Here is a 21154-nt window from a genome sequence, read left to right on the forward strand (position 1 = left end):
AGGTTAACCAGACCCAGACAACAGTCCAGCACAACAACACCCCCTTAACCAGACCCAGACAACAACACCCCCTTAACCAGACCCAGACAACAGTCCAGCACAACAACACCCCCTTAACCAGACCCAGACAACAACACCCCCTCAACCAGACCCAGACAACAACACCCCCTTAACCAGACCCAGACAACAACACCCCCTCAACCAGACCCAGACAACAACACCCCCTTAACCAGACCCAGACAACAGTCCAGCACAACAACACCCCCTTAACCAGACCCAGACAACAACACCCCCTCAACCAGACCCAGACAACAACACCCCCTTAACCAGACCCAGACAACAACACCCCCTCAACCAGACCCAGACAACAACACCCCCTTAACCAGACCCAGACAACAACACCCCCTTAACTAGACCCAGACAACAACACCCCCTTAACCAGACCCAGACAACACAACAACACCCCCTTAACTAGACCATGACAACACAACAACACCCCCTCAACCAGACCCAGACAACAGTCCAGCACAACAACACCCCCTTAACCAGACCCAGACAACACAACAACACCCCCTTAACCAGACCCAGACAACAGTCCAGCACAACAACACCCCCTTAACCAGACCCAGACAACAACACCCCCTTAACCAGACCCAGACAACAACACCCCCTCAACCAGACCCAGACAACAACACCCCCTTAACCAGACCCAGACAACAACACCCCCTTAACCAGACCCAGACAACACAACAACACCCCCTCAACCAGACCCAGACAACAACACCCCCTTAACCAGACCCAGACAACAACACCCCCTTAACCAGACCCAGACAACAGTCCAGCACAACAACACCCCCTCAACCAGACCCAGACAACAACACCCCCTTAACCAGACCCAGACAACAACACCCCCTTAACCAGACCCAGACAACAACACCCCCTTAACTAGACCCGGAGAGCGGGAGGTGGAGAGAGACATGTCTACACTCTGGACTGTGGTGAGACAACATCAACAGGAGAAAGAGCAGGAGAAGAACAGAGCAATAGAGGAGAGGGAGAGGGGGGATGGAGGAGAGGGAGAGGGGGGATGGAGGAGAGGGAGAGGGGGATGGAGGAGAGGGAGAGGGGGGATGGAGGAGAGGGAGAGGGGGGATGGAGGAGAGGGAGAGGGGGGATGGAGGAGAGGGAGAGGGGGGATGGAGGAGAGGGTGAGGGGGGATGGAGGAGAGGGAGAGGGGGATGGAGGAGAGGGAGAGGGGGGATGGAGGAGAGGGTGACGGGGGATGGTGGAGAGGGAGAGGGGGATGGAGGAGAGGGAGAGGGGGGATGGAGGAGAGGGTGAGGGGGGATGGTGGAGAGGGTGAGGGGGATGGAGGAGAGGGAGAGGGGGGATGGAGGAGAGGGTGAGGGGGATGGAGGAGAGGGTGAGGGGGGATGGAGGAGAGGGTGAGGGGGGATGGAGGAGAGAGAGAGGGGGATGGAGGAGAGGGTGAGGGGGTGGAGGAGAGGGTGAGGGGGGATGGTGGAGAGGGTGAGGGGGATGGAGGAGAGGGTGAGGGGGGATGGAGGAGAGGGTGAGGGGGATGGAGGAGAGGGAGAGGGGGATGGAGGAGAGGGAGAGGGGGATGGAGGAGAGGGAGAGGGGGATGGAGGAGAGGGAGAATGGAGGAGAGGGAGAGGGGGGATGGAGGAGAGGGTGAGGGGGGATGGAGGAGAGGGTAGTCCCATCCACCACACTACCAGGTGGGTGGTATAGAGGAGATGGACCCACTGGTTGTCCTCTAGGTTACAGAGAGCTGGTAGTCCCATCCACCACACTACCAGGTGGGTGGTATAGAGGAGATGGACCCACTGGTTGTCCTCTAGGTTACAGAGAGCTGGTAGTCCCATCCACCACACTACCAGGTGGTATAGAGGAGATGGACCCACTGGTTGCCCTCTAGGTTACAGAGAGCTGGTAGTCCCATCCACCACACTACCAGGTGGGTGGTATAGAGGAGACGGACCCACTGGTTGTCCTCTAGGTTACAGAGAGCTGGTAGTCCCATCCACCACACTACCAGGTGGTATAGAGGAGATGGACCCACTGGTTGTCCTCTAGGTTACATAGAAAAGGTAGTCCCATCCACCACACTACCAGGTGGGAAACAGGGAAGAGATTCAGGGGGTATGCTAATTTGGTATAGAGCAGACCTAACTCACTCCATTAAATTAATCAAAACAGGAACATTTTACATTTGGCTAGAAATTCAAAAGGAAATTATCTTAACAGAAAAATGTCCTCCTGTGTGCCACCTATATCCCCCCACTAGAATCCCCATACTTTAATGAAGACAGCTTCTCCATCCTACCTATATCCCCCCACTAGAATCCCCATACTATAATGAAGACAGCTTCTCCATCCTACCTATATCCCTCCACTAGAATCCCCATACTTTAATGAAGACAGCTTCTCCATCCTACCTATATCCCCCCACTAGAATCCCCATACTATAATGAAGACAGCTTCTCCATCCTACCTATATCCCCCCCACTAGAATCCCCATACTATAATGAAGACAGCTTCTCCATCCTACCTATATCCCCCCACTAGAATCCCCATACTATAATGAAGACAGCTTCTCCATCCTACCTATATCCCCCCACTAGAATCCCCATACTATAATGAAGACAGCTTCTCCCTCCTACCTATATCCCCCCACTAGAATCCCCATACTATAATGAAGACAGCTTCTCCATCCTACCTATATCCCCCTACTAGAATCCCCATACTTTAATGAAGACAGCTTCTCCATCCTACCTATATCCCCCCACTAGAATCCCCATACTATAATGAAGACAGCTTCTCCATCCTACCTATATCCCCCCAATAGAATCTCCATACTTTAATGAAGACAGCTTCTCCATCCTACCTATATCCCCCCACTAGAATCCCCATAGTTTAATGAAGACAGCTTCTCCATCCTACCTATATCCCCCTACTAGAATCCCCCATACTATAATGAAGACAGCTTCTCCATCCTACCTATATCCCCCCCCCCCCACTAGAATCCCCATACTATAATGAAGACAGCTTCTCCATCCTACCTATATCCCCCCACTAGAATCCCCATACTTTAATGAAGACAGCTTCTCCATCCTGGAGGGGGAAATCAATCATTTCCAGGCCCAGGGACATGTACTAGTCTGTGGCGATCTAAATGCCAGAACTGGACAAGAACCTGACACCCTCAGCACACAGGGGGGACAAACACCTACCTGGAGGTGACTGCATTCCCTCCCCCATATGCCCCCCTGGACACAACTACGACAACATAACCAACAAAAACAGATCACAACTCCTGCAGCTCTGTCACACGCTGGGTCTGTACATAGTCAATGGTAGGCTTCGAGGGGACTCCTATGGTAGGTTCACCTATAGCTCATCTCTTGGCAGTAGTACTGTAGACTACTTTATCACTGACCTCAACCCAGAGTCTCTCAGAGCGTTCACAGTCAGCCCACTGACACCCCTATCAGATCACAGCTAAATCACAGTCTACTTGAACAGAGCAATACTCAATCATGAGGCATCAAAGCCAAAGGAACTGAGTAACATTGAGAAATGCTATAGATGGAAGGAAAGTAGTGTGGAAACCTACCAAAAAACTATTAGGCAACAACAAATTCAAACCCTTTTAGACAACTTCCTGGACAAAACGTTCCACTGTAATAGTGAAGGTGTAAACTTGGCAGTAGAAAATCTTAACAGTATATTTGACCTCTCAGCTTCCCTATCAAATCTAAAAATCTCAAATAGAAAACCAAAGAAAATGAATGCAATGAAGAATTTGATGAAGAATGCAAAAACCTAAGAAAGAAATGTAGAAACCTGTCCAACCAAAAACAGAGAGACCCAGAAAACCTGAGTCTACGCCTTCACTACGGTGAATCACTAAAACAATACAGACATACACTACGGGAAAAGGAGAAACAGCACGTCAGAAATCAGCTCAATGTAACTGAAGAATCCATAGAATCTAACCACTTCTGGGAACATTGGAAAACACTAAACAAACAACATGAAGAATTATCTATCCAAAACGGAGATGTATGGATAAACCACTTCTCCAATCTTTTTGGCTTTATAACAAAGAACAAAGAGCAAAAACATATACATGATCAAATACAAATCTTAGAATCAACTATTAAAGACGACCAGAACCCACTGGATTCTCCAATTACCTTGAATGAACTACAGGACAAAATACAAACCCTCCAACCCCAAAAGGCCTGTGGTGTTGACGGTATCCTCAATGAAATGATAAAATATACAGACAACAAATTCCAATTGGATATACTAAAACTCTTTAACATCATCCTCAGCTCTGGCATCTTCCCCAATATTTGGAACCAATGACTGATCACCACAATCCACAAAAGTGGAGACACATTTGACCTCAATAACTATCGTGGGATATGCGTCAACAGCAACCTTGGGAAAATCCTCTGCATTATCATTAACAGCAGACTCGTACATTTCCTCAGTGAAAACAATATACTGAGCAAATGTCAAATTGGCTTTTTACCAAATTACCGTACGACAGACCACGTATTCACCCTGCACACCCTAATTGACAAACAAACAAACCAAAACAAGGGCAAAGTCTTCATGCTTTGTTGATTTCAAAAAAGCCTTCGACTCAATTTGGCATGAGGGTCTGCAATACAAATTGATGGAAAGTGTTGTTGGGGGTAAAACATACGACATTATAAAATCCATGTACACAAACAACAAGTGTGCAGTTAAAAAAGGCAAAAAACACACACATTTATTCCCACAGGGCCGTGGGGTGAGACAGGGATGCATCTTAAGCCCCACCCTCTTCAACATATACAGTATATCAACGAATTGGCGAGGGCACTAGAACAGTCTGCAGCACCCGGCCTCACCCTACTAGAATCTGAAGTTAAATGTCTATTGTTTACTGATGATCTGGTGCTTCTGTCCCCAACCAAGGAAGGCCTACAGCAGCACCTAGATCTTCTGCACAAATTCTGTCAGACCTGGGCCCTGACAGTAAATCTCAATAAGACCAAAATAATGGTGTACCAAAAAAGGTCCAGTCACCAGGACCACAAATACAAATTCCATCTAGACACCGTTGCCCTAGAGCACACACAAAACTATACATACCTTGGCCTAAACATCAGCGCCACAGGTAACTTCCACAAAGCTGTGAACGAGCTGAGAGACAAGGCAAGAAGGGCCTTCTAAGCCATCAAAAGGAACATTGGGGTCCGCTTACCAACCAAGATTTCAGAAAATGGGACAAACACCAAATTGAGACTCTGCATGCAGAATTCTGCAAAAATATCCTCCATGTACAACGTAGAACACCAAATATATATATTTTTATTTCACCTTTATTTATCCAGGTAGGCTAGTTGAGAACAAGTTCTCATTTGCAACTGCGACCTGGCCAAGATAAAGCAAGGCAGTTTGACACATACAACAACACAGAGTTACACATGGAATAAACAAACATACAATCAATAATAGAGTAGCAAATTCTATATACAGCATGTGCAAATGAGGTAGGATAAGAGAGGTAAGGCAATAAATAGGCCATGGTGGAAAAGTAATTACAATATAGCAATTAAACACTGGAGTGATAGATGTGCAGAAGATGAACGTGCAAGTAGAGATACTGGGGAGCAAAGGAGCTAGATAAATAAATAAATACAGTATGGGGATGAGGTAGATAGATGGGCTATTTACAGATGGGCTATGTACAGGTGCAGTGATCTGTGAGCTGCTCTGACAGCTGGTGCTTAAAGCTAGTGAGGGAGGTAAGAGTCTCCAGCTTTAGAGATTTTTGCAGTTCGTTCCAGTCATTGGCAGCAGAGAACTGGAAGGAATGACGACCAAAGGAGGAATTGGCTTTGGGGGGATGACCAGTGAGATATACCTGCTGGAGCGCGTGCTACGAGTGGGTGCTGCTATGGTGACCAGTGAGCTGAGATAAGGGGGGACTTTACCTAGCAGAGACTTGTAGATAACCTGGAGCCAGTGGGTTTGGCGACGAGTATGAAGCGAGGGCCAACCAACGAGAGCGTACAGGTCGCAGTGGTGGGTAGTGTATGGGGCTTTGGTGACAAAACGGATGGCACTGTGATAGACTGCATCCAGTTTGTTGAGTAGAGTGTTGGAGGATATTTTATAGATGACATCACCGAAGTCGAGGATCGGTAGGATGGTCAGTTTTACGAGGGTATGTTAAGCAGCATGAGTGAAGGATGCTTTGTTGCGATATAGGAAGCCGATTCTAGATTTAATTTTGGATTGGAGATGCTTAATGTGAGTCTGGAAGGAGAGTTTACAGTCTAACCAGACACCTAGGTATTTGTAGTTGTCCACATATTCTAAGTCAGAACCGTCCAGAGTAGTGATGCTGGACGGGCGGGCAGGTGCAGGCAGTGATCGATTGAATAGCATGCATTTAGTTTTCCTTGCATTTTAAGAGCAGTTGGAGGCCACGGAAGGAGAGTTGTATGGCATTGAAGCTCGTCTGGAGGTTTGTTAACACAGTGTCCAAAGAAGGGCCAGAAGTGTACAGAATTGTGATACAGTGAATTATAAGTGAAATAATCTGTATGTAAACAATTGTTGGAAAAATTACTAGTGTCATGCACACAGTAGATGTCCTAACCGATCTTGCCAAAACTATAGTTTGTTAACAAGAAATTTGTGGAGTGGTTGAAAAATGAGTTTTAATGACTCCAACCTAAGTGAATGTAAACTTCCGACTTCAACTGTACATAGTGCTCAATGGTAGGCTTCGAGGGGACTCCTACGGGAGATACACCTATAGCTCATCAGTAGACTACTTTACGCTCTCAGAGCGTTCACAGTCAGCCCACTGATATCAGATCACAGCAAAATCACAGTCTACTTTTGTATTTGTATTTATTATGGATCCCCATTAGGGGGGGCTCCCGAGTGGCGCAGCGGTCTAAGGAATTGCATCTCAGTGCCAGAGGGTTCGATTCCAGGCTGTATCACAACCGGCCGTGATTTGGAGTCACATCGGAGCGGCGCACAATTGGCCCAGCGTCGTCCGGGTTAGGGTTTGGCCGGTGTAGGCCGTCATCGTAAATAAGAATTGTTCTTAACTAAATTGCCTTGTTAAATAAAGGTTAAATAAAAAATAAATTAGCTGCTGCCAAGGCAGCAGCTACTCTTCCTGGGGTCCAGCAAAATTAAGGCAGTTTATACAATTTTAAAAACATTACAATGCATTCACAGATTTCAAAACACACTGTGTGCCCTCAGGCCCCAACACCACCACTACCACATATCTACAGTACTAAATCCATGTGTACGTGTGTGTATAGTGCGTATGTTATCGTGTGTGTGTGTGTGTATGCATGTGTCAGTGCCTATGTTTGTGTTGCTTCACAGTCCCTGCTGTTCCATAAGGTGTATTTTTATCAAATTTTACTGCTTGCATCAGTTACTTGATGTGGAATAGAGTTGCATGTAGTCATGGCTCTATGTAGTACTGTGTGCCTCCCATAGTCTGTTCTGGACTTGGGGACTGTGAAGAGACCTCTGGTGGCATGTCTTGTGGGGTATGCATGGGTGTCTGAGCTGTGTGCCAGTAGTTTAGACAGACAGCTTGGTGCATTCAACACGTCAATACCTCTCATAAATACAAGTAGTGATGAAGTCAATCTCTCCTTCACTTTGAGCCAGGAGAGGTTGGCATGCATATTAATGTTAGCTCTCTGTGTACATCCAAGGGCCAGCTGTGCTGCCTTGTTCTGAGCCAATTGCAATTTTCCTAAGTCCCTTTTTGTGGCACCTGACCACACGACTGAACAGTTGTCTAGGTGCGACAAAACTAGGGCCTGTAGGACCTGCCTTGTTGATAGTGTTGTTAAGAAGGCAGAGTAATGCTTTATTATGGACAGACTTCTCCCCATCTTAGCTACTGTTGCTTCAATATGTTTTGACCATGACAGTTTACAATCCAGGGTTACTCCAAGCAGTTTAGTCACCTCAACTTGCTAAATTTCCACATTATTCATTACAAGATTGAGGTTTAGTGAATGATTTGTCTCAAATGCTTTTAGTTTTAGAAATATTTAGGACTAACTGATTCCTTGCCACCCACTCTGAAACTAACTGCAATTCTTTGTTAAGTGTTGCAGTAATTTCAGTCGCTGTAGTAGCTGACTTTACTCAAAGCCTGTGGCATGTCATTAGTAAAGATTGAAAAAAGCAAGGGGCCTAGACAGCTGCCCTGGGGAATTCCTGATACTACCTGGATTATGTTGGAGAGGCTTCCATTAAAGAACACCCTCTGTGTTCTGTTAGACAGGTAACTCTTTATCCATAATATAACAGGTGGTTATAAAGCCAAAACACATACGTTTTTCCAGCAGCAGACTATGATCGATAATGTCAAAAGCTGCACTGAAGTCTAACAAAACATATTTTTACCATCAATTTCTTGAACAGAGTTATGCTCAGCCATGAGGCATCAAAGCCAAAGGAACTGACTAATATTAAGAAATGCTATAGATGAAAGGAAAGTAGTGTGGAAACCTACCAAAAAAACTATTAGGCAACAACGAATTCTATCCCTTTTAGACAACTTCTTGGACAAAAAAATGCCACTGTAACAGTGAAGGTGTAAACTTGGCAGTAGAAAACCTAAACAGTATATTTGACCTATCAGCTTCAAATCAAATCAAACCTTATGAATTACCTGTTGCACAACATTCGGCGCAGGTGTTGGTAACTGGTTCGCCATACACTTGTGCCGAACGTTGTGCAACAGGTAATTCATAGGTTTAGCTAAGTAGTTAGATGGTTTGTCATGAAATGTATTAGATAGACATGGTTCTAATATCCGTACATTATTGACCCGTGACTGACAATTTTGAAGTACGTTAGCTAAAACCGTCTATTTAAGGCAATAGAAAAAAAGCCTTTCTATCATGTTCCTTGATTGGGTAAAGACAAACCGTCACTCCAAAACTAGTGGACCAATGGAGACTCATTGTCTACACCTCCCTCTAAACCCCGCCCTTCACGTAAAAATAATGCCAAAACTCGCAATAAAACAGACTGGCAGTGAAAACAAAGAAACAGACATCGAAAGCAAAGATATGAGTAGCGTAAGCAAAAGGTAGTGCATGCAGGCAAGAGCGTAGGCAAAATTTATTCAATAGGATTGGTTGCAAGGAAAGTTTAACCAAAAACTATTTTTGCATTCGTTTTGAAATATATATTTTTTATCATCTGACATAGAGTTTTGCTCTCGCTTTAAAATTATTTGCTTACAAGTTTTGGGGTTTTGCATTTGATGTCTTATTTTTGTTTACAATTCTATACATTTTGCTTTCGAATGTTTGGTTTTTTGATATCAACATCCATTATTTCACCTGTCCTCGAAAATATAATGTTTACATTCTCAACTTTATTTTTCAAGTTCACGATGAATTTTATTTTGAATTCAATACATACGGCGTGGAATTGACCTCATACCATGTAGACCGTGTCAAAGAGCATCTTAAATAACTTCACCCTACAACAAACTACACACACACAAAGAACAATGGTGGAACCAGCTTCCACCCCGCACGCTGGGACATTAGAGTCCCTGTCCACCTCCCCCCTGAAGCTAGGACAGCAGAGTCCCTGTCCATCTCCCCCCTGAAGCTAGGACAGCAGAGTCCCTGTCCATCTCCCCCCTGAAGCTAGGACAGGAGAGTCCCTGCCCATCTTCCCCCCTGAAGCTAGGCCAGCAGAGTCCCTGTCCATCTTCCCCCTGCAGAGTCCCTGTCCATCTTCCCCCCTGTAGCTAGGACAGCAGAGACCCTGTCCATCTTCCCCCTGCAGAGACCCTGTCCATCTTCCCCCCTGTAGCTAGGACAGCAGAGACCCTGTCCATCTCCCCTGCAGAGTCCCTGTCCATCTTCCCCCTGAAGCCAGGACAGCAGAGTCCCTGTCCATCTCCCCCCTGAAGCTAGGACAGCAGAGTCCCTGTCCATCTTCCCCCTGAAGCTAGGACAGCAGAGTCCCTGTCCATCTTCCCCCTGAAGCCAGGACAGCAGAGTCCCTGTCCATCTTCCCCCCTGTAGCTAGGACAGCAGAGACCCTGTCCATCTTCCCCCTGCAGAGACCCTGTCCATCTTCCCCCCTGTAGCTAGGACAGCAGAGACCCTGTCCATCTCCCCTGCAGAGACCCTGTCCATCGTCCCCCTGCAGAGACCCTGTCCATCTCCCCTGAAGCTAGGACAGCAGAGTCCCTGTCCATCTTCCCCCTGAAGCCAGGACAGCAGAGTCCCTGTCCATCTCCCCCCTGAAGCTAGGACAGCAGAGTCCATGTCCATCTAACCCCTGAAGCTAGGACAGCAGAGTCCCTGCCCATCTTCTGAAAACATCTAAAACCCTACCTCTTCAAAGAGTATCTTTCCCCCCTTACCATCTCTGACTCTGCTTACTATGACTGTGATGTGTGTTTGTCCCACCTAGCTATCTGAAGATGAACGCACTAACCGTAAGTCGCTCTGTATAAGTGTCTGCTAAATGACTCAAATGTAAATGTCTTACCTCACAAAACAGGGTGAGTTTGTCATCAGGTAACAGCCCATTGGCTTCATCAAGCAGGAAATCTCTTCTAATAAACTTTTTGAAGCCCCAGTCCTTCCCCTGGACAAACCGATAGGCTCTTTGGCTTTCTGCAGGGAGGAGGAAGAATCCACAACACACTTAGTTTGTGTCTAAAAGACTCTAACTAGGAGAATGCAAGTAAATAGTATGTTATTTGAATGATGATTTCCATAAAGTACCAGTTTTGTCTGTTACTTACCCATAGCTTTAGTCTCTTCTCTTTTAGTGTTCAATAAGGAAAACTTGAACTTTGCTCTGACTTCACTTTTTGGACAACTAACAAGAAGTAAATACAGCGACAGATAATCTTTGCTTTCATCATCCAGCCCTTTTGGGTTGACTCTCAGACACCTGGGCAGGAAACAGAGGAGGAACAAAACAGAATATTAGTTCAGCGGAGGCTGTATTACTCTAGTCGTTATTCACAAAGAAACAACTGTTGAGATCAAGATGATACTCTTTCTCCTGACTAGAAGCATTTTATAAGCAAGTTATAATGAATTGATGACAGTATTAATACAGTAAATGTTAATAAAGTTTACCATTTCATCTTGTCGTTGGGTCCAGAGGAGAAGGTGGAACTCTTTAAAACCTCCCCCATCTCCTCTCTACAGAAACTGAAGTTATTGATGGTCCACATGTAGGAGAACTTGACTACTTTTACCTGAAACAAAAAGGCAACAATCACAATGCTTCCATCCACTTCAAAAGACAGCCTTTCTTTTTAAGTTAGGATCCTGCGACGCAGTTGGCATCAGTTGCTGGGACTGCTAGTCTCTGTCCAGTGATCCTGACGACCAAGGCCAGGTCTGAGGAGTTATTTGGCGTAGCAGCTAGCCCCAGCTAGCGGGGTTGTCTTGAGGGTTTGAACGCAGCCTGCAACGCGGTTAGCCATTGTGGCTGGGACTGGGGATTGTCCCGGGTTTGTGGCTGTCTAGATCCCTGCTGTTTGTTATTTTCCATCTTCCCTGTGACCTGCCCTGTCTGGAACTGCGAGGAGTAACAGTGTAACCTACGTTGCTAGCTACCATGACAGAGACCAAAGCCGGTGGAAGTACCGTTGAGGACAGTGGTGTCTCTCTATCACGCGTGAAGGATCTTTTAAACAAACAAAAAGAGTTCTACAAGCAGTTGTTACAAACAAGAAAATAGCTTCAAGTGTTTTGTCCAAATACTGGTGGATTCAACTAATAAAAGAATGGACGACCTGACCAGAAAGGTCCAGGACCTGAAGAACAGCTTGCAGTTCTCCCAGGGTCAGCTCAATGAGTTGAAACAGGAGAATAGCGAGAAGACAGAAATCTGTAAGTCATTGAGAGAGTTCAAGGGAGAACAACATGGTTGAGGACAAAGTGAGGGAAATGGACCACAGGAAGATTGAGGTGGAACGTGCCTACAGGACTGGAAAACCCACCACCGGCCCAGCTGACAGGCCCAGGCCGATAGTGGTCAAGTTCCTGAGGTTGAAGGAGAAGGTAGCTGTTCTGGAAAAAGCCAAGAACTTGAGAGGAACATATATCTTCCTGAAAAAGGACGAGCCTGAAGCTGAAGAGGAAAGAACTGATCTCAGCCATAAAAGCTGCATGGGGACATGGCTTACATCCGTTATGACAGGCTCCTTGTCCACCCTCCCTCCCAGAAGCCTGGAATGGATGAGAGAGCCAAGTCTATGGGTTCATAGCTTCAACTCCGCAGCACACACACACACACACACACACACACACACACACACACACACACACACACACACACACACACACACACACACACACACACACACACACACACACACACACACACACACACACACACACACACACACTTACAGACACCAACTGATTAATGGACTGCTGAATGTATATTCTTTTCTCTTGCTTTGTTTGTTCTTTTCAGTGTTAAGTCTAACTCTGATCAGCTACCCAGGAAAGGGTGGATAATAGCCCATATTAATATATGTAGCCTTAGAAATAAGGTTCATGAAATCAATAACTTGCTAACATCAGATAACATTCATATATTAGCCGTTTCTGAGACTCACTTAGATCATTCATTTGATGATACAGCAGTAGCAATACAAGGATATAACATTTATAGAAGAGACAGGAATGCTTATGGGGGAGGTGTTTCTGTATATATTCAGAGCCATATCCCTGTAATGCTTAGAGAAGACCTCATGTCAAGTATTACTGAAGTGTTGCGGTTGCAGGTTCGCATCGAAAGCCTTTTCTTTTGTGGTGTTGCTATGGGCCACCAAGTGCTAACAGTCAGTATCTAAATAATGTGTGTGAAATGCTTGATAGTGTATGTGATGAAAACAGAGAGGTCTACTTTCTTGGGGACCTGAATATTGACTGGTTTTCATCAAGCTGTCCACTCAAGAGGAAGCTTCTCACTGTAACCAGTGCCTGTAATCTGGTTCAGGTTATTAATCAACCTACCAGGGTGTTTACAAACACTACAGGAACAAGATCATCCACATGTATCAATCACATTTTTACTAATACTGTAGAACTTTGTTCTAAAGCTGTACCCATTGGATGCAGTGATCACAATATGTGACCCGATTCAGGAAACTAGGTGTATGTCGCAAGTCACGACTTCACAGGGGAGCTGTTTGAACATAAAACATGTTTTAAATCAACATGCGTTTTTTTGGGGCAGAAATGCCGTCTCGAACATGTGAACTTTCATGTGCCTTAACATCAAACCTTTATGCCATCTGTAAATATGAATAAAATTGTTAAATTACAAGCCTAGTTGGTTTAGCCACAGAAAAAGTGAGCAACCTTCCAACTAGCCATGATTGGCTGAGATAATGAGTGGGCTGGACATGCCGAGAGATGAGTTTGGATTGGTCTACCATATAGCACGCGTCTGTCTATTGGAGCTGGTCAGTATGTCTAGGTAATCGTCTCTAACGCTGCTTTTTTTTAAAAGATTGTGTAGTAATACTGCATAAACCTAATGTCAAGTTAAAGTGTACTGTTAGCTAGCTAATGTTAGCAAGCTAGCTTGCTAGCTAACGTTATGTGTTTGCTCTCCACTTTCTGGAGGACAGAGTTTTGAAATCTGTGGAATTCGAGTATGATAGCTAAGGAGATGGAGAAAAAAACCAGTCTGGATTACATCGTGAAACTAAGGCAACCATGCATGGCATCAGACAGGAGACCCATCCAGTTAAAGTTAAAGTGTACTGTTAGCTAGCTAGCTAACGTTAGCTGGCTGAGTTGGGATTCATTGTTTACCTAGCTAGCTATCTAACTACATTTCTTAACAAAAGACTCTCGTCTTAGTGTGCCAGAGCGCAGAATAACTGATTAATCTTTGAACGCTCAATACCCGTTGAATATGTCCGGTGTCAGTAAACGTCGACAACAAAGCATAATTAAATTGTTGCCAGCAGCACAGTTACAGTCACCAACGCTTTGGATAACATAAAAAAAAAACAGCTCTGCTAGGACGAGTAAAATGGTCAGAGTGGGGTGTTCTCTCATTATGTGTCTGGAAGTAGCTAGCTAATGTTAGCCAGTTAGCTTGGGTGCTTGACTATAGTTGTGAGGTCAGAGCTTTCGGAACAACCCTACTCATTGGCCAGAGCGTCCAGTGTGCGCTCTGAACGCGAAACTACAGATAGAGCGATAGGGCGAGTAATGTTCAGTGAGCTGTTCTCTCTCTCTTAGATGTCTGGAAGTAGCTAGCAAGTTAGTACAGAACGCTCAGATCAACCTGTAAAGAAATGGGTTGGGCAAGGCTTAAGAGGGTGTGAACAATGCTAAATGGGTGTAGACAAATAAGGGCTCTTCAATAGTAGTACCAAAACATTGAAAGACAGTTTCCTCAAAAGTGAGTTTACAAGTTGATCAAATAGTGTATAATAGAGCATACAAAGATTTTGATGTGACTCATGTGGATTCCGTTAACCTGTTATGGCTAGGGGGCAGTATTTTCACAGCCGGATAAAAAACGTACCCGATTTAATCTGATTATTACTCCTGCCCAGAAACTACAATATGCATATAATTATTAGCTTTGGATAGAAAACACTCCAAAGTTTCTAAAACTGTTTGAATGGTGTCTGTGAGTATAACAGAACTCATTTGGCAGGCCAAAACCTGAGAAGATTCCATGCAGGAAGTGCCCTGTCTGACAATTTCTTGCCCTTCTTGATTATCTCTATCCATTACAGAGGATCTCTGCTGTTACGTGACACTTCCTACGGCTCCCATGGGCTCTCAGAAGGCGTCAAAAAGCTGAATCGTGGCTTTGCAGGCTCTGGTTGAAAAAAAAGTAGCGCGTTTGGGTAGTGGCTGGTTACAGTACTGTGAGACTCAGGCGCGTGCCCGCGTCGACAGAATGCTTTGTTTTCTTTCGTCTGTTTACCTAAACGCAGATTCCCGGTCGGGAATATTATCGCTTTTTTACGAGAAAAATGGCATAAAAATTGATTTTAAACAGCGGTTGACATGCTTCGAAGTACGGTAATGGAATATTTAGAAATCTCTTGTCACGAATTGCGCCATGCTCATGACCCTTATTTACACTTCGGATAGTGTCTTGAACGCACGAACAAAACGCCGCTATTTGGATATAACGATGGATTATTTTGGACCAAACCAACATTTGTTATTGAAGTAGCAGTCCTGGGAGTGCATTCTGACGAAGACAACAAAGGTAATCAAACTTTTGTAATAGTAAATCGGAGTTTGGTCAGGGCTAAACTTGGTCGGTGTCTAAATGGCTAGCCGTGATGGCTGGGCTATCTACTCAGAATATTGCAAAATGTGCTTTCACCGAATAGCTATTTTAAAATCGGACATATCGAGTGCATAGAAGAGTTCTGTATCTATAATTCTTTAAATAATTGTTATGTTTTTTGTGAACGTTTATCGTGAGTAATTTAGTAAATTCACCGGATGTTTGCAGGGGGTATGCTAGTTCTGAACGTCACATGCTAATGTAAAAAAGCTGGTTTTTGATATAAATATGAACTTGATTGAACAAAACATGCATGCATTGTATAACATAATGTCCTAGGGTTGTCATCTGATGAAGATCATCAAAGGTTAGTGCTGCATTTAGCTGTGGTTTTGTTTTTTGTGACATTATATGCTAGCTTGAAAAATGGGTGTCTGATTATTTCTGGCTGGGTACTCTGCTGACATAATCTAATGTTTTGCTTTCGCTGTAAAGCCTTTTTGAAATCGGACAGTGTGGTTAGATTAACGAGAGTCTTGTCTTTAAAATGCTGTAAAATAGTCATATGTTTGAAAAATTGTAGTTTTCGGATTTTAGAGGAGTTTGTATTTCGCGCCACGCCCATCATTGGATATTGGAGCAGGTGTTCCGCTAGCGGAACGTCTAGATGTAAGAGGTTAAAAATATGTGTTGGTCTGATGTGATTAATAAGGAGCATCCAGACACTGCACTTGATGAATTTATAAAATTGCTTCTTCCAATTATTGATAAACATGAACCTGTTAAGGCTCCATGGGACTAAAGGAGCGGCTAATAAGTCTGGCTGTACATCTGACTGGCTGACTTACTGCAAACTGAGAAATGATGTGACTAAACTCAACAAAAAGAAGAAGAAACTGTATTATGAAGCCAAGATCAATGATATAAAGAAGGTTTGAAAAAAATTGTAAGTACTTTAAATGAAATTATGGGACAGACAAATTCAACTCCATCTTTCATCGAATCAGATGGCTTATTCATCACAAAACCATTTGATGTTGCACATTATTTGAATGGTTACTTCATTGGCAAAGTGGGCAAACTTAGATAGAAAATGCCAACAAGGAACTGAGGCATCGTATTCATGCATAAAAAAAAAATTAATAATGAAAGAAAAGCACTGCAAGTTTGAATTTTGTAAAGTTAGTGTGGGAGAGGTGTACAAATGATTCTTATCGATCAATAATTACAAACCTCCTGGCATTGACAACTTAGAAGGAAAGCTACTGAGGATGGTGGCTGACTCTAAAGCCACTCCTATCTGTCATATCTTTAATCTGAGCCTAGAGGGAAGTCTTTGTCCTCAGACCTGGAGGGAAGCCAAAGTCATTCCGCTAAGAGAGTGGTAAAGCGGCCTTTACTGGTTCTAACAGCCGACCAATCAGCTTGCTGTGAGCTCTTAGAAAACTGTTGGAATTTTTTTGGGACCAAATACAATGCTATTTCTCTAAACAAATGAACAGACTTTCAGCATGCTTATAGAGAAGGCCACTCAACATGTACTGCACTGACACAAATGACTGATGATTGGTTGAAAGAATTTGATAATAAGAAGATTGTGGGAGCTGTACTGTTAGATTTCAGTGCAGCCTTTGATATCATTGACCATGACCTGTTGTTGTGAAAAACGTAAAGTATGTGTTATGGCTTTTCAACCTCTGCCATATAGTGGATTCAGAGTTATCTATCAGATAGAACTCAAAGGGTTTTCTTTAATGGAAGCTTCTCTAATGTCAAACATGTAAAGTGTGGTGTACCGCAGGGCAGCTCTCTAGGCCCTCTACTCACTGGCATTAAACAAAGCATGTGTGTCCATTTATGCTGATGATTCAACCATATACGCATCAGCAACCAAAGCTAATGAAGTCACTGAAACCCTTAAAGAGTTGCAGTCAGTTTTGAAATGGGTGGCCAGTAATAAACTGGTCCTGAACATCTCTAAAACTAAGAGCATTGTATTTGGTACAAATCATTCCCTAAATTCTAGACCTCAGCTGAATATGATAATGAATGGTGTTGCTGTTGAACAAGTTGAGGAGACTAAATTACTTGGTGTTACCTTAGACTGATTCAATGGTTGTAACGATGGTGAGTAATCTGTCTGTCTGTCTGTAATAAAGAGATGCTTTGCTTTTTTGACACCAGACTCCAAAAAGCAAGTCCTGCAGGCTCTAGTTTTGTCTTATCTTGATTATTGTCCAGTCGTGTGGTCGAGTGCTGCAAGGAAAGACCTGGTTAAGCTGCAGCTGGTCCAGAACAGACCGGCACGTTCTGCTCTTCATTGTAATCAGAGGGCTGATATAAATACTATGCACGCCAGTCTCTCTTGGCTAAGAGTTGAGGAGAGACTAACTGCATCACTTCTTCATTTTATAAGAAACAATGTGTTGAAAATCCCAAATTGTTTACATAGTCAACTTACACACAGCTCTGACACACACACTTACCCCACCAGACATGCCACCAGGGGTCTTTTCACAGTCCCCAAATCCAGAACAAATTCAAGAAAGCGTACAGTATTATATAGAGCCCTTATTGCATGGAACTCCGTTCCATCTCATATTGCTAAAAAAAAACAGCAAACCTGGTTTCAAAAAACAGATAAAGCAACACCTCACAGCACAACGCCTCTCCCCTATTGGACCCAGATAGTTCATGTATTGATATGTAGGCTGTGTGTGCCTTTAAACATAAAAAATAAAAAAAGGTAATTCTGTCCTTGAGCTGTTCTGGTCTATTAATGTTCTGTATTATGTTTCATGTGTCATGTTCTGTGTGGACCCCAGGAAGGGTAGCTGCTGCTTTTGCTGCAGCTAATGAGGATCCTAATAAAATTCCAAATACTAAAATCAAAACATCCAATATAGAAATTGAAAAAATTATGAGGACAATATGAGGACAAACCAGAAATGTTTGGTGATCGGAGCTAGTGAGCTAATCTTCACAGATCTTCACAGATTTCTGCCATGTCTGAGAGCATACAGCGACTTCAGAAAGTATTCACACCTGTGTTACAGCCTGAAGTCAAAACGTAATTAATATATTTTTTCCATACAATTCTACACACAATACCCCATTTATCTCAATCTCTTCATTCAAAGACTCAATCATGGAAACTCTTACTGACACTTGTGGCTGCTTCGCGTGATGTGTTGTTGTCGCTACTTTCTTGCCCTTTGTCCTGTTGTCTGGGCCCAATAATGTTTGTACCATGTTTTGTCCTGCTACCATGTTGTGCTGCTGCCATGTTGTTGTCATGTTGTGTTGCTGCCATGTTGTTGTCATGTTGTGTTGTTACCATGTTGTTGTTGTCGTCTTAGGTCTCTCTTTATGTGGTGTTGTCTCTTGCCGTGATGTGCGTTTTGTCCTATATTTTTATTTTATTTATTTTTAATCCCAACCCCGCAGGAGGTATTTTGCCTTCTAGTAGGCCGTCATTGTAAATAACAATTTGTTCTTAACTGACTTGCCATGTTAAATAAAGGTTACATAAAATAACATAAAAATAATGACAAAGTGAAAACAATGTTTTTAGACATTTTTGCTAATTCATTTTAAATGAAATACAGAAATTAATTTACACAAGTATTGACACCCCTGAGTCATACATGTTAGAAACACCTTTGGCAGTGATCACAGCTGTGAGTCTTTCTGGGTACGAGCTTTTCACACTTGGATTGTACAACATTTGCACATTATTCTTTTTGAAATTATTCAAGGTCTGTCAAGTTGATTGTTGATCATTGCTAGACAGCCATTTGCAAGTCTTGCCATAGATTTTCAAGCCAATTTAATAAAAAACTGTAACTATGCCACTCAGGAACATTCACTGTCTTCTTGGTATGCAACTCAGCATAGATTTGGCCTTGTGTTTTAGGTTATTATCCTGCTGAAAGGTCAATTCATTTTCCAGTGTCTGGTGGAAAGCAAACTGAACCAGGGTTTCCTCTAGGATTTTGTCTGTGCTTAGCTCCATTCCATTTAATTTCATTTTATCCTCAAAAACTCCCCAGTACTTAACGATTACAAGCATACCCATAACAGAATGCAGCCACCACTATGCTTGAAAATATGGAGAGTGGTACTCATTAATGTGTTGTATTGGATTTTCCCCAAACATAACGCTTTGTATTCAGGACAAAAATGTAATTTGCTTTGCCACATTTTTTGCAGTTTTACTTTAGTGCCTTATTGCAAACAGGATGCATGTTTTGGAATATTTGCATTCTGTACAGGTTTCCTCTTTTACACTGTCAATTGGGTTAGTATTGTGGAGTAACTACAATGTTGTTGATCCTCCCTCAGTTTTCTCCTATCACAGCCATTCAACTCTGTAACTGTTTTAATCCTTAAAAACCTCTCTGCGATAGGGTCTAGTTTCCTGAATTTCCGCCTGTCTGACGTGCCCAAAGTAAACTGCCTGTTACTCAGGCCCAGAAGCTAGGATATGCATATAATTGGTAGCATTGGATAGAAAATACTTTGGAGTTTCTAAAAATGTTAAAATAATGTCTGTGAGTATAACAGAATTGATATGGCAGGCGAAACTCAGAAGAAAATCCAACCAACATTTGTTTTGGGGGGGAGCTCCCAGGCTCTTTCAATGCAAAGGTATTGCTCATATATATTTCCGTCTCCCAGATTGCAGTAGCTATGGCTTCCATTAATATCAACAGTCTTTATACAAGGTTTCAGGCTTGTTTCTTGAAAAACTAACAAGTAATTGGAGTTTTTCTGAAGGTAACTCCATAAGAAAAGTAGTCTTTCAGCGCGCGTGAATGAAGGCGCGCTCTTCATTATTTTCCTTTCCTATTGAACATACTACTTTCCGTATGAAATATTATAGTTTATTTACATTTTGGAGTACCTGAGGATTAATTAGAAACGTCGATTGACTTGTTTGGACGAAGTTTACCGTAGATTTTTGGATTCCTTTGTCTGCATGCTGAACAAGTGGATTACTGAAATCAATGGCGCCAACTAAACAGACTTTTTGGGGTATAAAGAAGGACTTTATCAAACAAAACAACCATTCATTGTGTAGCTGGGACCCTTGGGATTGCAAACAGAGGAAGATCTTCAAAGCTAAGTGATTTATTTAATCGCTATTTGTGATTTTGTGAAGCCTGTGCTGGTTGAAAAATATGTTGACGTGGGGCGCCGTCCTCAGATAATTGCATGGTATGCTTTCGCCGTAAAGCCTTTTTGAAATCTGACAACACAGTTAGATTAACAAGAAGTTAAGCTTTTAAATGATATAAGACACGTGTATGTTCATGAATGTTTAATATTACAAATATTTATTTGATTTTCGCGCACTCCAATTTCACCGCTAGCGGGACGCCTATCCCTATTAAGAGTCTAGCATTACTGCTATTAGCCCATAGAAGCGCATTGATTAACTAATTCATACATGGAAAAAGTTCAATAAATGAAGGAAGTTTATTTTAATGTCTGTCTTATATCTGAGAAATACAGTGCATTTGGAAAGTATTTAGACCCCTTGACTTTTTCAACAAAGTACCGAGTAAAAGGTCTGAATACCTATGTAAATGTGATATCAGTTTTATATTTTTTATAAATCTGCAAAAATGTCTAAAAACCTGTTTTCACTTTGTCATTATGGGGTATTGTGATGTCATTATGGGGTATTGTGATGTCAATATGGGGTATTGTGATGTCATTATGGGGTATTGTGATGTCATTATGGGGTATTGTGTGTAGATTGATGAGGAAAAAATGAACTTAATCAAT

The 21154-nt window shown here is 43.1% G+C and overlaps 1 protein-coding gene across 3 annotated transcripts in view; it reads right to left on the minus strand.

The window, feature by feature from the left end:
* Positions 1-21154, minus strand: part of LOC106593662 (speckle-type POZ protein-like A) — a 223217-nt gene that overhangs the window by 165878 nt on the left and 36185 nt on the right. For all 3 annotated transcript variants that reach the window (XM_045704961.2, XM_045704962.2, XM_045704960.2), the window contains 3 exons: positions 11209-11330; positions 10866-11017; positions 10607-10734 (listed from right to left, as the gene is read on the minus strand). In XM_045704961.2, coding sequence (XP_045560917.1) covers positions 10607-10734; positions 10866-11017; positions 11209-11306 — 378 coding nt within the window. In that variant the 5' untranslated portion in view covers positions 11307-11330. The remainder of the gene's footprint in view (positions 1-10606; positions 10735-10865; positions 11018-11208; positions 11331-21154) is intronic.

Source organism: Salmo salar, chromosome 21 (genome assembly GCF_965601325.2).
Source record: "Salmo salar chromosome 21, fSalSal1, whole genome shotgun sequence".
NCBI lineage: Eukaryota > Metazoa > Chordata > Actinopteri > Salmoniformes > Salmonidae > Salmo > Salmo salar.